This window comes from Trachypithecus francoisi, unplaced genomic scaffold (genome assembly GCF_009764315.1).
Source record: "Trachypithecus francoisi isolate TF-2019V2 unplaced genomic scaffold, Tfra_2.0 Lachesis_group4, whole genome shotgun sequence".
NCBI lineage: Eukaryota > Metazoa > Chordata > Mammalia > Primates > Cercopithecidae > Trachypithecus > Trachypithecus francoisi.
Window position 1 is genome coordinate 132742716 of NW_022681469.1, and position 24965 is coordinate 132767680.

Consider the following 24965-nt stretch of genomic DNA (forward strand, 5'->3'; position numbering starts at 1 on the left):
TGCCTCCTGGGTTCAAGTGATTCTTCCGCCTCAGCCTCCTGTGTGGCCGAGACTACTGGCACGCACCGCCATGCCTGGCTAATTTTTGTATTTTTCGTAGAGATGGGGTTTCACCATCTTGGCCAGGCTGGTCTTGAACTCTTGACCTCGTTATCTGCCTGCCTCGGCCTCCCAAAGTGGTGAGATTACCAGCATGAACCACAGCTCCTGGCCTGTTTGTGTTTTAAGCTAAGTGTTATTAGGAGTCAAAAAGTTAAAAAATAAAAGTTACTAAAGTAAAAAAGTTACAGTAAGGCAAAGTTAATTTATTAGTGTAGAAAGAAATGTATGTTTTGATGAATTTAGTGTAGCCTAAGTGTGCAGTCTTTATAGTCTACAGGAGTGGACAGGAACATCCTAGGTCTTCACATCCTCTAACCACTCACTCATTCACTCACTCACCTGCAAGCTCCATTCACAGTAAGTTCCCTATACAGGTGATACCTTACTTAAGCTTATATATCCTATTTTTTACTGTAGGATGTCTATGTCTCGATATATTTGGATACACAAATACTTACCAATGTGTTACAGTTGCCTACAGCACTCAGTACAGTAACATGCTACACACCTTTATAACTTAGAAGCAACAGGCTACACCATATAGCCTCTGTGTGTAGTAGGCTGTGCCATCTGGGCTTATGTAAGTGCATTCTACAATGTTCGCACAAGGATGAAATCGCCTAAGGACGCATTTCTCAGAATGCTTCCTCGTTGTCAAGCAACTCATGATTGTATATAGAATTGTTCTTGAATGCCGTGTTTTTCGTCTGTGTACTGGCATGCCATTTCTACCTGTCCACGTCTGCACACCAGCTCATGCCCCTCGTTCATGCTCCTCTCTGCTGCTCATCGCTCCACAGCTGGCAGCCCTGCATTGTATCCATCCATTCCCCCAAACACAGGCATGTTGCTATCAGCAGGGAGCTCTGACGGTTCCCTCACAGGGTCCTCTTCTTCCCCGGTAAGCCTTTCCCTGGGAATGTCCTCCCAGCATTGCTGGTCAGGGGGACACACACTCACATCTTCACAAAATGCTACCAGGGCCATGGTGTTATCAGAAACCCTATTTTTTTTTTTTTTTGCCAATATGATAGCTATCAAGGTACCCCATCTCTACTAAAAATACAAAATTAGGATTTAGTAGAAACTCTGCCTCTTGTAAAAATACAAAAATTAGCTGGGCATGGTGTGCACACCTGTAATCTCAGCTACTTGGTGGCTGAGGCAGGAGAATTGCTTGAACCAAGGAGGCAGGAGCTGCAGTGAGCCGGGATTGCACCACTACATTCCAGCCCAGGCAACAGAGTGAGAACCTGTCTCAAAAACAAAAACAAAAACAAAAACAAAAAATGGCACAGGTCCAATTATTAGGAAGCTGAGGTCCTTTTTTATACTTAGTATTCACTGAAGTGTGAATTACCTTTCATGTCCTCTAAGCATACCAACAAGGAAGCTGGAGTTAGAACTTATGTTAGAGCCAGCCTGCCTGGGGCACAGCCTGGCCCTGCCATTTATTGACTGTGTGACCACAAACAAGCTTCCTCATGTCACTCTATCTTAGCTTCCTTGCCTGTAATAAGGAAAAACAGCAACACCTCATAGATTTGTAAAGATTAAATAAAATAATACATACAGTGCCTGGTAAATGACAGTTGATGAATGTTATTATTATATTAACTATTGCCATATAACTATAAATAAATATAAATGATATAAACAAATAATAATAATAATAATTCATTTCTTCTTGAATGAGTTCCTTGTATATTTTAGACATTTATCCTTTGTGAATTTGGGATGGTACAAATATCTTAGGCAAGTCTATCATCTGTCTGCCAACTAACTAGCTATCTCAAATATCTTTTCATTAAATATAAATTCTGAATTTTGGAGTCAAAATCTTTTTTTTGCCATATACTTTGGGTGTTTTGGAGTGCTGTTTAAGAAGACTTTCCCCTCTCCAATATCACAGAAGTAGTTTGCATTTTCTTCTCATAGTCAGTTTCAAATTTTATTCCATGCTGATCCTGGGATGAGGGTTTCTAGACTTCCCTGAACTAACTGTTCAATCAGCCTCTTGTTCATTGACTCAGCAAACGAGTGTACAAGATCCAGGAGTGAATACAGCATGCAGAGAAGGTTGGAGACACTGTGCCACTTGGTGGGGAAGATGAAGGGCTAGGGAGTATCGTATTTACTCTAAATGTGGAAAGAATGTAGAAGGGTAAGAGGACAGGGGGATTTTGAAGATATAGGACTTGAACTATGCCTGGGGAATGGGATTAGAAGCCAACAGGAGCTGGGAAGGCATCCCAGGAGTGGGGGATTGCAACATGGCAAGAAAGGTATATAGCTGAGGGGGAGAAGGTAGGTGGGGCCCTGAGGGGACGCCTCTGAAGCAGGCAGTGGATGAATACTGGGGAAGAGGTGAAGTTCAGTTCTGAAGACCAAGCAGAGGCTCCTGGATCTGGTATGACATGCAGTAGATATTCATCATTTGTGTGTGTATTTCTGAGAGGGAGAGGTGAGGAGGGAGTGGGGACCTGTTAGGTACCTAAAATGGGTGGGCAGTAGGGTACAAGGAAGACAGGAATTCAAGTGACAAGAGAGACAACAAGGATCCAATTTGTCTTCTCTGGCAGCGTGAAGAACAGAACCCCAACTAGATTAAAGTGCAAGGTTGTATGTTTTGAGGGGAAATCATAGCAGGTGCCCAAAATCTGGAAAATGATGTACAAAGGAAGCTCCCAAGTCTTCAGGCCCAAGATTCTGAAGAATGGAGAAGCCCCTCAGTGACGCACCATAGAGCGGTTTGGAAGGAAGTCCCTTGAGCGCCATGTCTAAGTCTTATGAATGCGGTCCCCATGTACAGTAACTGACACTTAGCTGGTGCTTGATATATTTTAATGAACAAATGAACATGTGTACTTGGAAGCAATAATTGGACACTCCAAAGGCAACATTCCTTGGACAACTAGAACACAAATTGAAGGACAGATCGCTATTGCCCCACCCCACTTCCAGCACCCGCAGGAAGAAGGAAAAAAAATTAGGAACGTAACAGAGAAGGAACAACCAGAGAGATAAGAAAACAAGGAAAGTTCATCTTTTGGAATCTTGGGGGAGATTTGGAAGTTTGGTGGCATCTCCAAATGACACAGACAGAACTTTGTGATCACTGGTAAGTTTTTGGAGAGCAGAGCATAATGACACAGAGTTTAATATTTACTGGTGGGAGAGGGTATAGGGTATCAGCCATGTGGCAAGGTGCTTATGGACAAGGTGCTCCTGGGCTGGACTGGTCTTACAGGGCATCAGAATGCAGCAGGAAGAGTTTCTGGAGTGTTAATTACAGATGCACCCTATGTAGGGTGCGGCAGGGAGGGAAATAAGCATGTAATTCTGACCCAACCCTCAATCAGACAACCTGAGTGTTTGACTTGAGATCGGGGGGACTGGGAATTAACTGGATTTTAGGAAACAGAGATAAAATTTAGATTTCTTTGGAAAGAGCTTCAAGGTACCTACCTGGCCTTCCTCTCAATTTGCATAGATGTAAAAGTTATGTCTCAAATACCTTCTAAGTGGAAAAAGTCACTATTTGCTGCTGTTTGTTAAGTGATCCTTAAAAGGTATTACCAATGAGTCACAAAATATTTGGATGGAATATTATGCTTATTCGAGCATAGTTTATTTGGCTTTATGAACAATTTATCAACCCCCTGCTGTGTGTCTTGAAGAACACTGCCCGTGAACAGCCAGGTGGTCTCCCATTGGTGATTCAGGACAGGATCATCATCAAACAGGGTTGCACCTGCGGGGCTCACAAATGAACAGAACCACCTGGATTTCCATTTTCTAAGTCTTCCAAGAGAATTTTGATCATTGTCTTCTCTGTGCGGTTACCAAATGTCCGATTCCACTTACTGAAGTCCTAGGAAGAGGTCACCCCAGGAAGACAGTAGCTACAGCACTGTGTAGAAAAGCTGTGTGATCTGCTCATCTCCAAGTTCTGACACATGTTTATAAGGTTTTTAGTTGAGTTCCAAGTAAAAATCAGAAGGCAGCTGTTAGTTGGGCTCCTTTGAAAAGAGGAGTAGAGTCCTTGCAAGGCCAATCCATTGGCCGGTCTATTTCTAAGGCTTCAAGGTGTTCAGCTGTGCAATTTGGCAATTTGTGTGGAATAAAGCACTGAGCTTCCGCCATCTTTAAACTCATTGATTTCTCATAACTTTTGTAGCTTCCCGAAGGCATTTTCTTTAATGGGCCATCTGAATGGGCCATGAGGTCATGCTGGGATTGTTCCAATGGCCTGATTAGAGGCTTCTTTATGTGAGAAAAGAGGGCTCAGCATTCTAAACATGCACACTTCACTGGGCAGCCTCAGGTGGGATGATATGGGTTTCTGGCTGACTCCAAAGCTCCCCCAGCTTTGTCAGGAAGAGCAGACATGGTGGAAGCAATGTGACAGCATGGTATGGGAACCTTTACCTGTCCCAGGGGCCCTGGCTACTCTGCGATGGTGTTAAAAATTCAAATTGCCGGCAGGGCGTGGTGGCTCACACCTGTAAGCCCAGCACTTTGGGAGGGTGATCACAAGGTCAAGAGATTGAGATCATCCTGGCCAACATGGTGAAACCCCATCCCTACTAAAAATACAAAAATTAGCTGGGCATGGTGGCACGTGCCTGTAGTCCCAGCTATTTGGGAGGCTAAGGCAGGAGAATTGCTTGAACCCAGGAGGCAGAGGTTGCAGTAAGCTGAGATCGTTCTACTGCACTCCAGTCTGGTGACAGAGCGAGACTCTATCTCAAAAAGAAAAAAAAAAAAATTCAAATTGCCAGGCAACTTTACTTTGCAATTATATACATCACACAGGTTTAAATGAGTGACTGTCCTATGGGTAGGAATGCCAGGTAGGTGTATGTGTCATAAGAACTACTGGCTTTCTTTCCAAACAGTTCTGGCTCATAACTATTTGAAGGTCTGCATGCTACTGGGTTTCTAAGAGGAATCTTAAATCATGGAGAGGAAGCTCAGAAAGGACCAAGGCCTAGTTCAACGCCATTTGGGATCAATGAGCTACAAACTCACCATTATATGACTGGGTGATGTGCCTAGGATGGGTTGCTGGTGTGACAACTTGAACAGAACAACTAAGAAAGGGAAGTGGAAAGAACTTCACACTAGTAATCCCAGAAAGTCCTTGAAACTAACATTCCTTAGAAAATCCACTGAAATGGAAAACAACGTTCACTCCACATTCAAGGACATTTCTGGGGAATGCCACCACCCCACGCCCATTCCCTCCATCTCCTTTGTTTTCAATGCATGAGGAATTCTTTGATTTTGGCAATTCCTGAAACAAACAAACAAACAAACAAACAAACAAACATCTGATGACTCTTATTTAGTGTAAAAAAATCCAAAGGCATTTTAAAAAACAGGACTAAATAGCTAATGAAAACCATGTCATTTCAGAAGAACTTGTTACATTCATCCAGGAACATTCATCTAGGGCTACAGTTATCTGGGCCATGTCCTGGCCAACAGTACACTGTGAGCAACCACTGTCGGCAGGAGGGTGAAAGGAATTTGAAAACAATTGATCACATCTTCTGCTCCAGGAGATGTGGCAAGGCAATTATCTTTGCAGAACATTAGGTGCATTTTATTATTCGAGCTAATTTTTCAGTCTTGGCTTTTAACATCCTGTGTGCACTCTAATGTCAGGAGTGGCTTTCTATTATGAATCTTACACTGCTGCCTTCTACTTGCTGAATTATCAGTCATGCTCCTGGGCAGTGACATTTGCTTTTCTTGCACTATAATAGCATTCATGATGACCCAGCCTCTCTGTAAATTAGCCCCTGGAAAAATCTTGGCACAATAACAGCTATTTCCCTATTCACACTTAAAACAACAAAGTCAGTAATATGCCAGGAAGATTCAAACCGTGAATCAGGAATACACACCAAATCTAAAAGTCTAATACATTCTTGATCAGCCTACGTTGTATAAAGAATTATATTAGCAGAAAAGAGTCCAAATCAATTAAAAGGCTTCTGGGTTAATAATTCTCTTCTGGAAATAATGGCCAAGTGAATTCACTTTCCTATTCCATCTGATATAATTTTTACGTACCTACGAACATAAACATGCCAGAAAGAAAAGTGACCAGAAAATGAAGCTGGTGTGAGAAGAAATTGCTGATTATGAAGGTCGTAAGATTATCAGTGATTCACGCACTGGGAGTCCACAGCCGGCAGCTTTAAGGGCTCTCCATTGGCAGCTGTTATTGGTGCTGCAGTAATTGCTGGATGTCAGGGAACACCGAGTGACCAGCAATGACTGGAATGAAGGAAGTGGGGAGGTGAGGTGGGGGGCGTGGAGTGCATCCTAGTGGAAGAACAAGCATATTTCTGCACAAATAACAACTCCAATATCAACTGTTTCAAGCAGAGTATCCGACTGGAACAAAACAAAATTTGAAAAAGAAAAAAAAAAAAAAGACTCATCAAAAGGAATTAGGGTAATCGTTGGAGATTACCAAAGGTTTATTTGGAATGACACAGCACTGAAAACATAATTGTTACAGATGATTTGTGGATACAGCATACACCATCTATTTTACTTTAGAACAATCTGTGAAGATGAGTTGCATAAATAGAAAGAGGTGGAAATATAGAGGAGCTGTTTTTAATAGTATTCTTTTGGGGGTGGATGAATATGCCCCACCTTTCTATCCAATCTCATAAAGGCAGAAGAGAAGACTACTTAGCTGCCCATCCCAACTAGCCTACCTCCAGCCACAGCGGCTGGACAGCTAGATAAATCAGGCCCTGCTTTCTCTGAGGGGGCCTCAGTATGGTCATGCTATCTGTCATCTCATCCTGAAAACTGCACAGTACAAACACAGATACTGTTGACTGTTTTGGCAATGGGATGGCTGGTTTTGCCATGAGGCAAAACTGCGACTGTAATGCCAGTCAGAATAAGAGCAATGCATGTATCAATGACACTTGAGAGGCAAAGAGTTACAATGGAAAGGAAAGAAAGCAACTATGTATATGTAGCCTTCTGCATACACATAGATCCAGGAGTCGTGGGAACTAGCTTGCATGACTGTGTGTCCATATATATATACATATAGATGTGTCGGAAAATAACATTGAGAATTTTTGCAGCAGTTTAGTTTTAAACACAGTAAACCTGAAAGGGAGCGAGAGCACGTGCTCACACCTGGGCAGGGGAATAAGATAATCTTGTACCACAGGATAATTCATCACATCTTCTGCAGGGCAACCACTCAATACCATACACCTGATGCAGAGAAATAAAAGTCTGATCTGGAGAAAACTACTGTAGAATTGGTGGGAGGGGATCAAGTACAAGAGTCCACAGCTTGGACAAAGCACAAACAAACCTGTTATTGACAACATGGGAACGAGTGAGGATTTTTTCCTTAATTTACTTTTCTTTCTCTTACGTTTTTCTTTTTTTGCACACATACGCCATTGATACATCTTCCCAAGGTTTGTCTGGCATCAGTCCGTAAATCATTAAGAGCATAATAGCAAAAGTGAACTCTTCAGGTTTTCATGAAGGTTTAAAAACCCAGTAACTGAGCTCTTTCTTGCAGTACTTGTTGCCCTAATCCAAGCGTCGGGTGAAGTTCTCCGGAAAGAGGCCTTTGTAGGTGGCAAGGTCTCTGTACTGAAGCCAGTCTGATTCCTTCACTCCCACCAGCCAGCCTGCATCCTGAAAGACAATGACAGGACTTTCAGGGTCCAGCAAACTACTGGAAAATCCACACTGCCACAATTAGTTAATAATGTGTTACATTAGTGTTGTGGTTCTTCACCAGGATGTCACATTACAGGTAAAGTGCTGTGCCATGATCAATGGGAAGGCTTGTCCCAAATAAGTTGTTAGTTAAAAAAGAAAAAACAAAAAAGAAAAAGAAAAAGCAGGGATAAACGTTTTCAATGACTTATTGACTGTATAAAGTATAGTTAATTGACAATTAATATTAACATTATGACTGTACGAAGCATAGTTAACTGACATTAACTGGATTATAATATGAGTTCTTAAAGAGGAGAAAAGGATTACAATTACAACCAGTGCAAAGCCAGGAATACCACGTGAAAGCATTTCATGCACAAGAGCATGACCTGTTCTGGGGTCACAGTGTAAAAAAGGTTTCAGGTTCCTTGGGTTAGCATGGAGTAACTGATGAGACCATGGAATGTCTCATATTTCATGCCAAGCCACTTGCTTATAAGAAAGAACTCTGACCCCCAGCTCATATCCTATAACCCCAATAAACTACCTATGTAGGGCTTATTAAATACTAAAAGCTAGATGTGTGTTGCCTGATATTACTATTTTGGTTTTTATAATACCTAATTTTTCAAGTTTATATAAACTACAAATCAGTTGGATGTCATGGCATTCTTGCTGGAAGCACCCCTATATCCTTTATAAATTATTCCTCATAGATGTTTGTCTGCCATATAGAAGTGCCATCACAAAAATGGAACATTTTGCCCCAGAAAGGGTAGAGAACTCATCCATGTATGGTCATGCAGAATGGCAGACGATACTTAAAACTGAGAAACAGAGGCTGTGGTCTGCCCTTGGCTTCCCGAAGATAAGCAGAGTCTAGCTGGAAACGCTGTGTTGAAAGAAACAGCAGGAAACGAGACCACAGGAAGTTCAAGGAGTGGGAAATGACTATCCTTATTATGTTAACCAGTGCAGAAAGGAAATTCCACTTCAGATGAGGGATGGCCAGGTTTAGTCTGAACCAACCCCCAACATAGTTCAAGTACATCAGATAAAATTAGACCTCAAAAATTAAATGAAGAAACTGAATTCATTCCCTTTTGATATAATCTGAGACTATAAATTGATGCTGCTATATAGACAAGAAATATCAGTATTTAGACAGCCCAATTTTTGAAGGCAGGAAAAAAACCGCTGGAGAAAAAAATGACTCAATAAAATAACTGATAATATCCTAGCTGATGAGGAAAAGTGCCCTCTTTAAAATTATGATGTCATATATGTGAAGGACAAAGCTATACTTAAAATAAAAGATGATAGCTAAATATTTTCTGAACCTCTAGAAAGCATATAAAAGGTCATTTTTCCCCCACAAGTGTCTATATTTGACTTTATTTACAGTGAGTGAAAAATCTAATGGAGCCAAGTAGAGTTAAGCACTTAAAAATTGTTTCAATAAAGAAAACAAGTAAAGGACTACAGAAACCCACAATCAAGATATATTCCAACACATATATTCTGAAAGACAACTTGTAAAGAATATTAACCAATATCAATCTTTAGCTGAGGAAAATATAAAAAATTAAATATTAACTGCTTAAAATATGTGGTAGAAAAAGATTTCCAGTTTTGGTAATGGCAGAATAGCTTGTATTAGACAAATCCTTCTGGAGAGAATAATTAAAAACACTGGAATAACTATATATCTCTAAATATCTGTATATACATATATGCAACTATTTATACATAAAAACAATGCTTGGTTATATAACATATAATGTATAAATTTATATATAATGGGATGGGTATAAATAATGGGTACAACTATTTGAAGATGCTGGAAATGACCAAAAGCAAGCAGAAATTACAGGGTATTTGACCCTTGAAAGTAGAGAACTGCACGGGGTGAGATCTATACTGATACAGCTTTTCCCCTGAGGATTATCCTCACTCAGTGTGATGTGGGGCATTCAGATCATAGAGTGTAAGGCTGTCAGAGAAGCTGTACACTCAGGGAGTATTATCTTGAAAAGAAAGGAGCCACTGGGGGATAGGTATCCTAATATATGTGGATAAGTTGCCTTGAAGTCCTGGGCTGACGCCTAAGCTGTGCATGCATAAAGGGTACAGACCCACCCTAACAAAGTATAAAACCAACACCCATCAATTCAAGGGAATTATTCAGTAATTTATATGTCTGCTAAAACAAAAATAAGGAATTTTGAGATATAGAAAACAGAGTCAGACTCTTTATCATGTATGGTCTGCCTACTATGTCTAGTATCAATTAAAAAATTACTAGACATGGAAAAAAAAGGAAAATATGACCCAAAGATTAAAAAGCAAACAATAGAAATACGCCCTGAGATGGCCCAGCTGTTGGAATTAGCAGTAAGAAATTTAAGGGCAGCTATTATAAATTTGTTCAAGTATATAAATTGAGAGACAGTGATAATGAAAGAATGTAAGTGGGAAATCTCAGCCAAGAAATGGAAACCATATGAAAGAACAATATGGAAATGAAGAATTCTAAGACTCTAATATCTGAGATGAAAAAGTCACTGGAGGGCCGGGCACGGTGGCTCAAGCCTGTAATCCCAGCACTTTGGGAGGCCGAGACGGGCGGATCACGAGGTCAGGAGATCAAGACCATCCTGGCTAATACGGTGAAACCCTGTCTCTACTAAAAAATACAAAAAACTAGCCAGGCGACGAGGCAGGCGCCTGTAGTCCCAGCTACTCCGGAGGCTGAGGCAGGAGAATGGCGGGAACCCGGGAGGCGGAGCTTGCAGTGAGCTGAGATCCAGCCACTGCACTCCAGCCTGGGCGACAGAGCAAGACTCCGTCTCAAAAAAAAAAAAAAAAAAAAGTCACTGGATAAACTTAACTACAAACGCAAAGTAGAAGAAGAAACAGTCACAGTACTTGAAGGCAGATCAATAGAAATTATCTAACCTGACTACCAGAGAGAAACAGTCAAAGAAAAAGAACAGCATCTTAGCCCTCAAGATGTCCAACATAAGTATAACTAGAAACCCAGAGAAAAAAGAACAAAGAGAATTAGTCAGAAAAAAAAATTAAAGATAAAAAGCAAATATAGTGAAAAACATTAGGCTACAAGTTTAAGGAGCTCAGTGATTTTCAAGTATGAAGACCATTAAAAAAAAAAAAAAAAAAAAAAAAAAAAAAAAAAAAAACCCTACCCAAACACAATATATTCAAACTGATGAAAATGAAAGATACAGAGAAATTTATTAAAAGTAGTCAGGGAAAGTCACTTTGCATACAGAGAAGCAATATTAAACAAATGACAGTTGATTTCTAATTATAAACAATAGAGACCAGAAAACAATGACACATGTTTAAAGAGTTGAAAGAAAAAAAAAGTCAACTCAGATTTCTTTCTTAGTGAAAGTATCATTAAAAATTAAGAAGAATAAAGACATTTTCAGATAAACAGAAGCCAAGAAGATTTGCTGCCAGCAGACTAGCACTGCAGAAATAGCTAGAAAGTTCTTTAAGGAGAAAGGAAATTAAGACCAGATGGAAACTTGGACTTATAGGAAAGAATGAAGACCTGGAAATGATAAACATGATGGTAAATATAAAAAAACTACCTTTTTTTCCTTTTATTTCTTTACAAAATAACTTCTGGTTAATACAGACAAAAATCCCATTATAAATGGGATTTTTAATATCTTTGAGATGTGTGATGCTGACACTTTTTCTTGATATTGGTAATTTATGCTTTGTGATTTTTCTTTCTTGAGTCTTTCTAAGGTTTTAACAATTTTGTTAATCCTCTCAAAAACCTACTTTTGGCTTCATCAATGTTATCTGTTATGTCCTTTATTGTATTCATTTGTGAATTTATTTTTATTATTTCCTTCCTTCTATGCATTTTCTATTTAATTTCTATTTAATGATCATTATGAAATATTTTTTTAACTCACACTATGATTTCTTTGACCCAGGGGTTATTTAGAAGTGTATTTTAAAATTTTTAAATCTTTGGGGGCTTTTAAAGATACATTATTGTTGTTAATATTTTTTTTGAGATGGGGTCTTGCTCTGTTGCCCAGGCTGGAGTGCAGTGGCGTGATCATGGCTCACTGCAGCCTTGAATTCCTGGGCTGAAGCGATCCTCCCATGTCAGCTTTTTGAGTAGCTGGGACTACAGGTGTACACTGCTGCACCCTGATAATTAAAAAAAAAAAAATTGTAGAGATGAGGTCTTGCTATGTTGACCAGGCTGGTCTGGAATTTCTGGCCTCAAGTGATCCTCCTGCCTTGGCCTTCCAAAGTCCTGGGATTACAGGCATGAGCCACCCTGCTCAGCAGATTATTGTTATATACATTTCAAATCTAATTTTATTGTGGTAGAGACTGTTTGACCCAGCACCTGATGTATCTTGGTAAGTGTATTGTCAAAAGAAAGAACAAAATGTTGAACATGTTAAGTCTTAACCTCAGAGGCAGTGATGCTTGACTTTATTTGTTAAGGGGAGAGCTCATGAGTCTTTTTGAGAATAGTATGGAAGTTAGAGCTTTTCTCTCCAGAAATATATGTTTACAGATGCATTTATTTGTGTTGCATACCATTTCAAGGGTTCACACATTTTATGAATGAGAACAAGAGGGGAGTTCTCAGTACCTTACATCAGACGACTCTTTTAGGAGGTGATATTTTTAAAGAATCTCTTTAAATTGAGGTATAATTTAAATACGGTATAATGCAGAGATGGTTAGGTATATAGTTCAATGAGTTTGGACAAATACATGCAGATATCCCTCTCAGATATAAAGCATTTCCATCAATCCAGAGGGTTCCCCAGTTTCTTTCCTAATCAATATCCACACACCCAGAGGCAACCACTTTGGAAGGGGTCTTTTAGTTCACATTCATAGTGTCTGCATTTCCTGAAGACAGCTGTTACAGAGACAGCACTCCTAGAAAGTGGCTACATGATTAAGAAACGGTCAACTGTTTGTATTACATAAAAGAAGAATGCAACAGCATCCCAAAAGGGTGTCCTAGAAACCTGGTTAATGATCTATGCTGTCACAAGCCCTTAAGCCCTTTTTAGATGGCTTGTAGCATCTCAGAAAATAGAAACATCTTTAGGAAGTGATTGTGTCCTCGGAAAAAATCCATGTAGCCCAAAGCATCGTCCAATCTTATCTTTTACCTGATCAGCTTCTGAATCTGAGGGAACCACCAGCACCACGTCACCCCTTTGTAAGGTAAGTTCATCAGAATTTGCTGCCTCAAAATCATGCAGCGTTTCCACCTGCAGAAGATAAGAAGAATACACAAAAATCAATTTCCCAGCCAGATGATAAGCAGACACTCTTACAAGCACTCTCCAAGCTGGATGAAAAGATGAAGATATGTGCCATATCCCAAGGAAGAAGAAGGCCTCTAAAGCCAGAAGGGAAGTCCTATTCTCTGATAGGAGGCCATTCATATGTATATTTATTCATAGTAATGCAATGCCCTCTACAACAGGGAAAAGTACTATATGAATCACATTTTAATTCATCTTATTTTTGTGAGAGATTTGCATTTTATTATCACTGCTGCTTTATTACTGTTTGTTGTTTAACTGGAACCAAAAATGTCTAAAGCTCCTCTAACCCCAGCTTCTGTCAAAGAATAATCAGGAAAACCACCACTTGCAGGTTATACAGTAATTACTACTAAATAAAACTCTGTGATCCATTTCTGTGTAAATATATTTCCTTTCTTCCCTATGCTACCTTATATACAATGGCAACCAGTTTCTTTTCCTTTCCCATTTTGAAAAAGATTTCCTTAAAATTTTATTATAGGAAAATATTTTAAAGCAGAAGAAATAACATAATGAACCCCCATGCATCCATCATCCAGTCTGAATCACTCTACCATCATGGCTGATTTAATTTTCCACCTTTCCCTCAACTCCACCCCCGAGAGGAAACATCGGCTGTTAAAGTGTGTATTTTGCCATTGAGCGTATTCATAGAATCCTAAACTGTCAGAGTCGGAAATGGATTATGTTATCCCTAAATTAATTTCTCTGATGGGAGAACTGATACCCAGAGAGAGGACCTATAGGGGTACCTTAGCTTATTCTACAGTTACTGAGGAGGACAGAATGGGCCCAGCAAGCTCAGGCCATGCTTGGCACAAGGCTTCTTGGACTCCTCGTGCTCCAATTAAAACAGAACCTGGCATGAAACAGCCCCCTATCTACAGGTTTAATTTTTTCTCTAAATTAATTCATTCATAAATCCATTATAGCCGACCCCGTCCCCACAAGAGGTAGCAAGGTAGTAGTTACTTTCTAGTGGAGAGAGACAAAGACACACACACACACACACACACACAGAGAGAGAGAGAGAGAGAGAATGATATAACATTTTACACTTTAGAAGAAAAAGAGCTGAATTTTGAAACGTAAAATCAAATCTATTAGGAAACATCTGAGACAGGAAACACTTGGGTTAGGCCAGTGTTTTCAGGTCTTTACTAAGTTTTTCGGTAAGAACCCTTTGGTTTATGAAGGCTCTAAGCAGCCTGTCTGAGCAAAACCTTCTTCCCATTAACTTAGCCACCTTTTTTTCCTGCCTTTTGGTGCAAGTTTATTCATATATGAATCCATTAATTTACAAAATATTGATGGGCTTCCTGCTCTGTGTCATGCACCCTACAAGGTGCCAGAGTTGACTGAAGGATTGCTGCCCGACCCCCAGGGGTATAGCCCAGTCAGGAGCTCTTGGTGATTCGAAGGCCTGGTCTGAGCCAGGCTCCACAGATGCACAGGCACCCGGGGGAGTAGAGAGGAGGGAGGGCTGGAAGAGACTCTCCCATTCATTACCCAGAGGCATACTGTTTGCCCTATGGTGAACTTCCCTTTAGGTATTCTTTGTTAAAATATGAAAATCTATTACTATAGTCCTGGCTTGTCCAAGTGATGTTGTGGTGAGGGGAAAGCAGTTCAGAGAAATAATAATTGCAAAAAGTAAAAGTAAAAACTGGAAAACCAAAGGCTTAAGCAATAGAGACTCAAAGCAAAAAAAGGACAAATGAGACTTAAAAAATAAGAATACCTTGTAGAGAAAGCCAGGAGGCAATTCCTGAGAGGCCTCCCTTACAGATGCTAGCTGGTCAGCAGTCCCCATGGCTGGTGCAGAAGGCATTGGCTGAGGGTCCTGCAGGGGCTTCTGCTCTGTAGCCAGCTCTGGTGTCTCGCTGGTGGGGCCCAGAGGAGCCGTGTCCTCGGTGGTCTCCTCAGGCTCTGCACCTATAATTATTTCGTGTTCTCCCTCCTCTTCATGGTTGGAGGCAGGCTCTATGACCACTGAAGGGATGACTTCTCCTGGAGGAAGAAAGCCCGTGGCAGTGCCCAGCAGGGCCTGGAAAACAGAACCTCCTCGTCCTGCACAACCTGCCTCAGCCCCCAGCCCAAAGCTGGGGCTGCCATTTCCATACTTTCCCATCAGCCAGAGTCAGGCTCCGGGTCTTCTGCTGTGCCACACAGCCTCCTGTTCCTCCTGAGGCCTAAACCCTTAGTGGAATTAACTTCTGGATCCTTGAATAGCCAGGCAGTTTGGTAAGCATGAGGTTTCCGTGGGAATTGGGAGGAGGCATAGGGGATGGGAGACTGAGTCTTGAAGGGTGAGGGTGAGGGAAACCATCCTGAGAGGGATTGCAGGAGTCAGTGCAGGCCGGCCTGGTTCTTTTTTTTTTGAGACGGAATCTCGCTCTGCCGCCCAGGCTGGAGTGCAGTGGTGCAATCTCGGCTCACTGCAAAGTCTGCCTCCCGGGTTCACACCATTCTCCTGCCTCAGCCTCCCAAGTAGCTGGGACTACAGGTGCCCGCCACCACGCCCGGCTAACTTTTTGTATTTTTAGTAGAGACGGGGTTTCACTGTGTTAGTCAGGATGGTCTCGATCTCCTGACCTCGTGATCCGCCCGCTTCAGCCTCCCAAAGTGCTGGGATTACAGGCTTGAGCCACCGCGCCCGGCCCCACAGGCCGGCCTGGTTCTTGTCCCACGGAGCCCTAACTCTTGCCACGGGCAGTTCACCTCCTGTGAGCCCCTTCCTCCCCTCCTCCAGTCCCAAGAGGCCCCCAGTGCCTGAACCATGCTTGCTGGTGAAGATCCACCCAGGGTTTGGAGATCATTCACCAGTCCTTCGCTTGTGATTATCATTCCAGACCCCCACTGCTGTGGCTGCTGCAGGGACCACACATCCCACAACCCACTCCAGGTACTCTAGTGTCTGAACCAAAGGATTAGGACCACGCTTTCATTTGTTTAACAAAGATGAGCATGGAGGGGAGTTTCATCAGCAGAACAGGAGTCTTTCTATATTCTCTCTGCTATCAGAGGACTAGAGCACTAACATTCATCAACTTAGAGAGACAATACCGTCTTTCCACGACTACGACAATACACACAAAAACACTCTGGGAACTGTGATGAGAAAATCTACGGGGAAAAAGGAATATTCTTTTAAGTTCCTTCTCCCATAACACTGTTATCTGCCTCAGCCCCCAGCCCAAAAAGGGATAATGAAAGGGATAATTCAGTTTCAAGTTTTAAGTAACCCTGGAGAAATTTTTGAAAATTTATTGGGAGTAAAATCATCAGAAGAAAACAATACATACCATTAAGACCCCTGTTAACATTGCCTTCCAGAATACAGAAGAACCAGACAGTGCAGGCAGGCCCTGGGGTTGGAGGCCCTTGCAGTGGTAGAGTATGTGGCTTTGTGGCCTCTCAATGCTGCTCTGAGGCAGTGCCGAGGAGGGCCCGCTCCAGCCTCACGCACAGCCTAATGCCCAGGTCCCTTTGTTTCCTTTCTCAAAGTACCACACAGTGGTGGGTTCTTGGTGAAAGGGGCCTGATGGTGAATTTGAGACACTCTGATGATGATAATAACCACCAAACAGTAATAAGAATAATAAGATCTAAATACTATTGTGTTCTCCCTGGGCTAAGTGCTCACTTCATCACATTCTCTTTCTCCCGGCTCCATTCTCATCCTTTTCACTGTCCTGCTTCATTCCTTTCTCCACGTCACCCCAGAGCTCCCCCTTCCCCTTTCCATGCTTAGGCCCAGTCAGCCACAGGCCCTGAGGGCCTGTATGCAACATTGCGATGCTGATACTGAGCAGCTGGGATTACTCTTTCTGAGAATCTGATAATAATGTTGTTTGGTGGAGTCACAAAATTGCTACAAACCTATTATACATCCAAAGAGTTATCACCATGGACCAACCAACAGAGCACCCAGCCCACACCACCTCCCAGGAGCTCCCCTGGCTGCGACATGGAACACGCACCTGAGGCACTGTTGCTTCCAGCTCCTCTGCTTCAGCTTGGGCACTCTCTGCACCCTCAGTGGTTTCAGTTCCAATTTTGGCCTCCTCTAAACTTACTCCTTCCGCAGCAGGGAGAGTGGCCTTCTCTGCCTCTGCTTCCTCTCCTGGGACTCCCTCAGCTGCTGACACCAAGGTTCCAACAGCTGCATCGGCATCAGCTCCAGGTATGACCTGTAGGGCAGAATCCAACAGGCCACGTCTGCATCTCCATGGGCCTCCGCCAGGAGTCAAACTCAAGCCTATTTCTGATGTCCCCTCTGTGGAGGCTATACAGATTTGGAACATTCTTGGCACTCCCAGGATTTAGGTACAGCAGAGTCTGCCATGTATTCATCAACACTCTGACTTCTCTTCTGCTGAGCTCCCAACAATTCTACACTCCTTAGCTTTCCTTGCTGTCAGGTGTGGCAAATGGGATTTGAATGGAAGTGACTTATACTATTCCAAAAACACGGCTTTTAAGGTGTGGCTGGTCCTCTCCACAAGCTATTTCCATTTTTATTGGCTAGAAGCAACAAATGAGGCCTTAAGGGAATAAAAGAAATATAACTGAATCTTGAGACCTTAAACTCACCATGCCAAAGGAAAGCTAAGCTTGGAAACAGAGTCACACGAAAACAACCTTCCTTTCATTCTCAAACACAGAGCTGTAATTTCACATGCTTCATCTTATGTAACGTGCAGAACTATAGAGCGTGAGATGGAGGCATGAGTGACCATGTCCCCATTCCCCCTTTTCATATGTGAAATGTAGATTCACTGAGCACTAATCAGAGCCTCACAAGAATGTGACACTTGCCTCATTGCCTACCCACACTCCTTTAAAAAAATTTATTCCCTTCTTGCTTGCTATTTCCCCTTTAAATACTGAAATTCTCAAAACTCTCTTCAGAAAAAGCACCGGTTACAGATCCTCCTTTGACTTGTGTCTCCTTTTCCGGGTGCATCCTTAACCTTGGCTAAATAAGCCTCTCCATGACTGAGACCTGCCTTGCTCACTTTTTGATTTACATGGAACATCTAGGTCAGAGGATGGAAGTGGCCTGGGTCAGAGAGAAAAGCCGTATCAGAAAAGCATCCTCATCACACAAAGTCAAAATTTCGAAAATTGCATTTTAGTATAAACTTTCAAATCTTTGTGAGGAAGGTTCCAGAAGCCAAATCACTTTCACAGGGGGAAAAAAAAATAAGGAAGCTTTCTCAATGAACCCTCAGGAATGAAGGGGAAATAATTTTTGTAATCAAATATGCATGGTAATGCTCCAAATAGCTGCAGAGCCCGTTACAGGCAAAATGCCAAAATCATAGTTTAGGTCCAGTAAGGAGAAGTGAAATAGAAAAAAGTCAGAATTTTCTTTCTAAGGTAGACACACAGTCAGAATAAGAGTTTTAAGTAGTATTTAAAATTTGAGATAATGAAATAAAGGAAGTGCAATCAGAAGTTTTAGTTTTGAACAAATGGGTTGGAGTCCAACTCTTTAAACAGGATTCTGACAATGTCAGCTTGACAGACTTGATTTGAGAAGTTCACATGAGAAAGACTACGGAAGAAGAATCTCAGGTTGATCTTATATAATATATCCAGGACACATATTTCAAAAATGGCTCTTACTATCTGATGTGATTAGGATTAACTATCTTTTTCCTTGTTGAATACATTCTACCCAGTTCAACATCTTAAGTTAGGAAGGCCCTAATGTTGCAAATATTAACTTTCAAACTCAGAAAACAGAAAAGGATAATGAAGAGTACCTCTGAGTGGGCATCAGAAATTGGAGATGAAGAACATGAACCATATGCCTACACTTTTAACAAAGCAGTTCTAAAAACGTTTCTGCTGGCTCAAAGCTATAGGTAATAGTTTAAATAAAAATGCCTGTTACAGAATAGATACAGGACATTTTTCTACAAGATAATATTTTATTTGGGAATGAAAATGAAATGTTAACAGCCATACTACTCATTATATGTCCAAGTATTCCTCATATTCTTAGAAATTTACTTCCCTCTCTTATGAGAATCTCCTATTACGAGGATGTGGCTCTCCACACAGGGTGTGCAATGATTTAAAATACAATCCCTAGCCATGACATACTTCCTTCTTCCTGTCCTGTCATGAAAGTACATGTGACATGGTTTGGCTCTGTGTCCCCACCCAAATCTCATCTTGTAGCTCCCATAATTCCCATGTGTTGTGGGAGGGACTCAGTTGGAGATGATTGAATCATGGGGGTGGGTCTTTCCCATGCTCTTCTTGTGACAGTGAATGGGTCTCACCAGTTTTGATGGTTTTAAAAATGAGAGTTTCCCTGCACAAGCTCTGTTTTTGCCTGCTACCATCCATGTAAGATGTGACTTGCTCCTCCTTGCCATGATTGTGAGGCCTTCCCAGTTACATGGAACTGTAAGTTCAATAAACCTCTTTTGCAAATTGCTCAGTCTCAGGTATGGCTTTATCAGCAGCATGAAAATGGACTAATACATTATGGGTTCACAAAAGTAATGCTTTCTCATGAATTGTAACAGATACTTATTTAAAGTGAATTATAAATGCTGATTGCTATCGAAGTGGGGTAACAAGTACATGAGGGTTTATATTTTGGCAAATGGATGAAAATTCCTATAATAAAAAATTTATTTTGAAATCAAATAGAATTTCCTCTCTGTTTTAAATAAGCACCGACCTTTTTATGGATGCTATTATTACTGTTGTCAACAGAATAGTAATCAGAACATAAATTAGTAGGGTATCTTAATCCCAAGAAGAACAATGAGCAATTGCTCATAGCTTTATTGTTGGAGACATTAATAGGGTTTCTCTAGGACACTAAGCACCTAACAAAGTTTCTTCCATGTTAAAAACTATCCTGAAAGAAAATGTGCATGCAATAAACTTATGAGCTCAAATGTAGAAAACAAGTTGTGTCATGATTATAAGCTTATTCTCTCCATCTGTCTGGAAAATCACACCTATGAATATCCCACTAGTTTCAACAGCTTGGAAGCAGATGGACTCTATCTACATGCAGACGGTATGGACAAACAGAGCAGCAGACACCACCACTACACACACATGCAGCAGAGGCACTGCTACAGATGAAAAAGCAGACAGGATGTTATTTCATGGGCTACTCTCCCAGTGGTTATGCATAAATCCTTTTATACATATATGTTCCAACTACACATTGTTACTAATTGGCTTTTAGTCTCAGTTGAATTGATACTACATCTCTGGGAGAGAATATACTTCTGTGACCTATAGATGGTGTTGCCACAGGTAATTTTTTAAACTTGTTCCATACAACCATGTTTATTATTAACCTGTAACTTACCTCTAGATATCTATCAATTTGGTTGTATAAGATTTTACCATCACTAAATATACATGTTATCACCTTTCCTTTGCTAGATAATTGAAGCAGGCAACGAAACTAGACTCCTATCTTTTGCCATATACAAAAAGTAAATAAAAATGGGTTAAAGACTTAAATCTAAGTCTTCAAATTATGAAACTACCAAAAGGAAACATTGGGAAAACTCTCTGGGACACTGGACTGGGCAAAGATTTCTTGAATAATACTCCAAAAGCACAGGCATGCAAAACAAAAATGGACAAATGGGATTATGTCACGTTAAAAAGCTTCTGCACCGCCAAGGGAACAATCAACAAAAATGACCTGCAGAATGGAAGAAAATATTTGCAAACTACCCATCTGACAAGGGATTAATAACCAGAATACATAAGGAGCTCAAACGACTCTATGGGGAAAAAAATCTAATAATACAATCAAAAAATGGGCAAAAGATCTGAATAGACATTTCACAAAAGAAGACATAAATAGCAAACAAGTATGTGAAAAGGTGCTCAATCTCATTGATCATCAGAGAAATGCAAATCAAAACTACAATGAGATGTCACTCACCCCAGTTAAAATGGCTTTTATCCAAAATACAGGCAATAACAAATGCTGGCGAGGAAGCATAGAAAAAAGAAACCTCATATACTGCTGGTGGAAATGGAAATTAGTGCAAATATTACGGTGAACAGTTTGGAGGTTCCTCAAAAACAAAACAAAGGACAAAAACTAAAAGTAGACGTACCATATGATCCAGCAATCCCACTGCTAGGTATATCCCCCCCAAAAAGGAAATCAATATATCAAGGAGGTATCTGCACTCCCATGTTTGTTGCAGCACTATTCACAATCGCCAAGATTTGGAAGTGACCTAAAGGTCCATCAACAGATGAAGGGATAAAGACAATGTGGTACCTATACACAATGGAGCACTATTCAGCCATAGAAAAGAATGAGATCTTGTCGTTTGCAACAACATGGATTGAACTGGAGGTCATTGTGTTAAGGGAAAAAATCCAGGTACAGAAAGACAAACTTTGAATGTTCTTACTTATTTGTAGGTGCTAAAAATTAAAACAATTGAATTCATGGAGATAGAGAGTAGAAGGATGCTAACCAGAGGCTAGGAAGGGTAGTGAGGAAGTAGGGGAGATGTTTAATGGGCACAAAAATAGTTAGAAAGAATAAATAAGACCTAGTATTTCATAACACAAACAGGGTGACTACAGTCAACAATAACTTATTGTACATTTTAAAATAACTAAAAGAATATTACTGGATTATAATGCAAATAAAAGGATAAATGGTTGAGGAGGTGATAGATATCTACCCTAATGTAATTACTACACGTTGTATATCTGTATCAAAATACCTTATGTACCTCATAAATATATACACCCCCTATGTACCCACAAAAGTTAAAAGTAAACATAAAATAAAATAATAAAAAAAACAGGTATTAGCTGCTGTGACACCAACCACCAGCAGGTGGCGGCCAAAGGCGCTACCTGACTGCTCTGAGGATCCTGACCTTGCAGGAGCAAATACCTCAGCCTCAGCACCTCAGCAATTTAGCTGATTTTTGTCACATAAAAAAGAACTGCAGCATGCAGAAAACTGACTTTAAGAATGATAAATAAATATCAGGAAAATACTGCAATTCACAATTCTGGCAAAGGTAAGGTGCTATGGAATTGGCACTTTAGACTAAACGGGAAGCCAAACAATTTGAATGATCTGCTTGGAAAACAAACAATTAACACTCCTACACCCTACTCCGAGTCCATTAGTAATGAATTCCCACTTCTCCAGCTGCTGATTTTGCAGAGCTTAAAAATGTTACATAAACAGAGAAGGATCATCCACTATCTGCGTATCCTCATAGCTTTCTGTTTCTGACACTGGTCTGATGATCAGGGGTGCCTCAACCCTCCCTTTATGTCTGGAATCTGGTCCAGATTTTTTGCTCTTACCAAATATTTCCAATGCCCTATTTACTGATCGCAAGAATAGAACAACATAAAAATACAATGGAAAACCGGAACCCATTTGTTCAGATTAGGTGTTAGCTGTAGACAAAATAAAGAAAAGAGTGAAAAGGGTTTCATCGATGAAAGTTATACCTCTTATTATTATTGCTGTTGTTATGCATTTCAATTTGTTAGCTATTTGTAGAGCTATAAAAGAAAAAACATTTTCTATGCTCTGCTTGCTACAGTACATGTTATATCTGCTAGGAAAAACCACAATGATAAATGACTGTTATTTGCTTTTTAAAAAATGTTACCCAGGAAGACAAGAGGACTGAACCTGCTGAAAGTATTTCAAGCCTTTCATACCCAGTGCTATCAAATGCTTCTCTTCACTCTAAATGTTCAGAAAAACACACTTATCCTATCTTCTGCCCAAACTATACTATTTATTGGTCAAATATATTCATGGGGGAAACAGCTATTGCAAAGAGAGACTAAAAATAGTCTCCTTGACCTTGGGCACATATTTACTTTATCCATGAGGTCTATGAGGTGCAGAAACTAAGAGTATTGCTAACCCTCCTATCACACAGAAATCACAGCGACCAGCACAGAACCTTCTGGAGAGAGTAGGTGGTGGGTCTCTGCACCATACATACCTCATTGCTTTCTCTTTTTCTTTTTTGAAATGAAATCTCACTCTTGTTGCCGAGGCTGGAGTGCAATGGCACGATCTTGGCTCACTGCAACCTCTGCCTCCTGGATTCAAGAGATTCTCCTGCCTCAGTCTCCTGAGTTGCTGGGGCACCTGCCACCACATCCGCCTAATTTTTTTGTATTTTGAGTGGAGACAGGGTTTCACCATGTTGGCCAGGCTGGTCTCGAACTCCTGGCCTCAGGCGATCCACCTGCCTCGGCCTCCCAAAGTGCTGGGATTACAGGCATAAGCCACCGCGCCCGGCCCCTCATTGCTTTCTAATCTTCTGCCTCAATCATCTCCTTGGTGGAAAGCCATGTAATTATGGTATTCATGCCAGGGTCCTCTAAACACCAGTTTAAACTTGCTTTAGCAAAATTGTCTAGAAATGTAATGACATGAACAAAATACAACAATAGCCTAGGTTATCAATCATGTAAAATAGCCAAACACAACCGGGTGACAGAAACTAGCCAGTCCTGCTATGAGATGGTGCCGTAAAAGCAGGCCAACAAGGACCAAGACCCCCAAACATGTCAGAGTAGTGATAGGCTCAAGAGAACTTGTCATCTCTGAGGTTTATGTCATGTATTCGTACATTCATTCACTCGTTTATTTATTTGCTTGTTTTCTTGGTAATATTAGCTCTGAACAATGCCTGAAAATAGTTTGTCAATCACGCAACTGGTCTGGATGAGACAACTGAAGAAGCTACTTTGATTCTCCTTCTGCCCATGAAATTTCATACTTATTTATCAAGTAGGTTATTGTAAGTGATCATAGGCATTTTTCTAATAAAGCAATTAAAATATTTTTTCTAACAAATTTTAAAATAATAAAAGATGATTTATGGTAACATTTTGATATATTTAGTTGTATTCATTTTTCTAATCATACATACAAGGTTTATTTTGCAAAACATGAGTCATGTTTCTTAGAAAAGTTATAGTAATGGATATATAATAATTTATTGCTTATTCTATTTAACAAGTTATTTCACAGTTCTATTAGAATTAAACACTAGTTGGTTTCATTTTTAAATGTCACTCTAACATTGTGAGAAAGATCTTTGGTTTGTAACCCAACAATTATTTAGGTTACACATTTCAATAATTTAAATACTAAATACTGCTCTCTTTATTTATTTATGGTATTTCCATTAAACATGTTTTTGGGGTTTCTGCTCAACATTATAAGAAATTTTTTTTTTTTTTTAATTTCAAAAACATAGAATACAATGAACTTCCAAGTGCTCACCGCCTAGGATCCTCAACAGACATGTCACCACATTTGCTTTATTACATGTCTTCCCACCTATCTGCCTTGATTTGAGCCATCTTTTAGTCAACTGCAATATATCCTCACAAAATGCTTTTTAGGAATTCTATGGAAAGTCTCTAACACTTTATGTAATTGGTAATGTCTTTCTGCTGCTTTCCTACATGGCCAACTATTGACTTGGGGTAGAATTACTATGTTGTGTTTCTTTGTGCTCAAAATCTGTATGTTATTCCAATAGCTTCTGACCTTTAGTATTGATATGGATAAGTCAGAGAACAACCGAATTGTTGTTCACTTGTAGTGCTTTCTTATTTCCAATCTAGATGCTTGCAGGACTTTTTTCTTTGAACTCAATATTTAAAATAATACATTTCAATGTAGTCTCTCTCCATTAAGTTTGCTTTTTTGGGTGATTTCTTATGATCCACATGCATTAATTCCATCAACTAGGA

At 40.4% G+C, this 24965-nt stretch overlaps 1 protein-coding gene across 4 annotated transcripts in view; it reads right to left on the bottom strand.

Annotated features, from left to right (window-relative positions):
* Positions 1 to 6566: 6566 nt before the first annotated feature.
* The window catches only part of AMPH (amphiphysin), a 247059-nt gene continuing 228660 nt past the window's right edge, over positions 6567 to 24965 (bottom strand). For 2 of the 4 annotated variants that reach the window (XR_004433135.1, XR_004433134.1), the window contains 4 exons: positions 17168 to 17377; positions 14926 to 15194; positions 13023 to 13124; positions 6567 to 7803 (listed from right to left, as the gene is read on the bottom strand). Coding sequence is in view for 2 of the 4 variants with exons in the window: in XM_033193703.1 (XP_033049594.1) it covers positions 7696 to 7803; positions 13023 to 13124; positions 14926 to 15191; positions 17164 to 17377 (690 nt within the window). In the remaining 2 variants the exon portion in view is untranslated. Of the gene's footprint in view, positions 7804 to 13022; positions 13125 to 14925; positions 15195 to 17163; positions 17378 to 24965 lie in introns of all 4 variants that reach the window. The other 2 variants (XM_033193703.1, XM_033193702.1) reach the window with 1 other exon arrangement.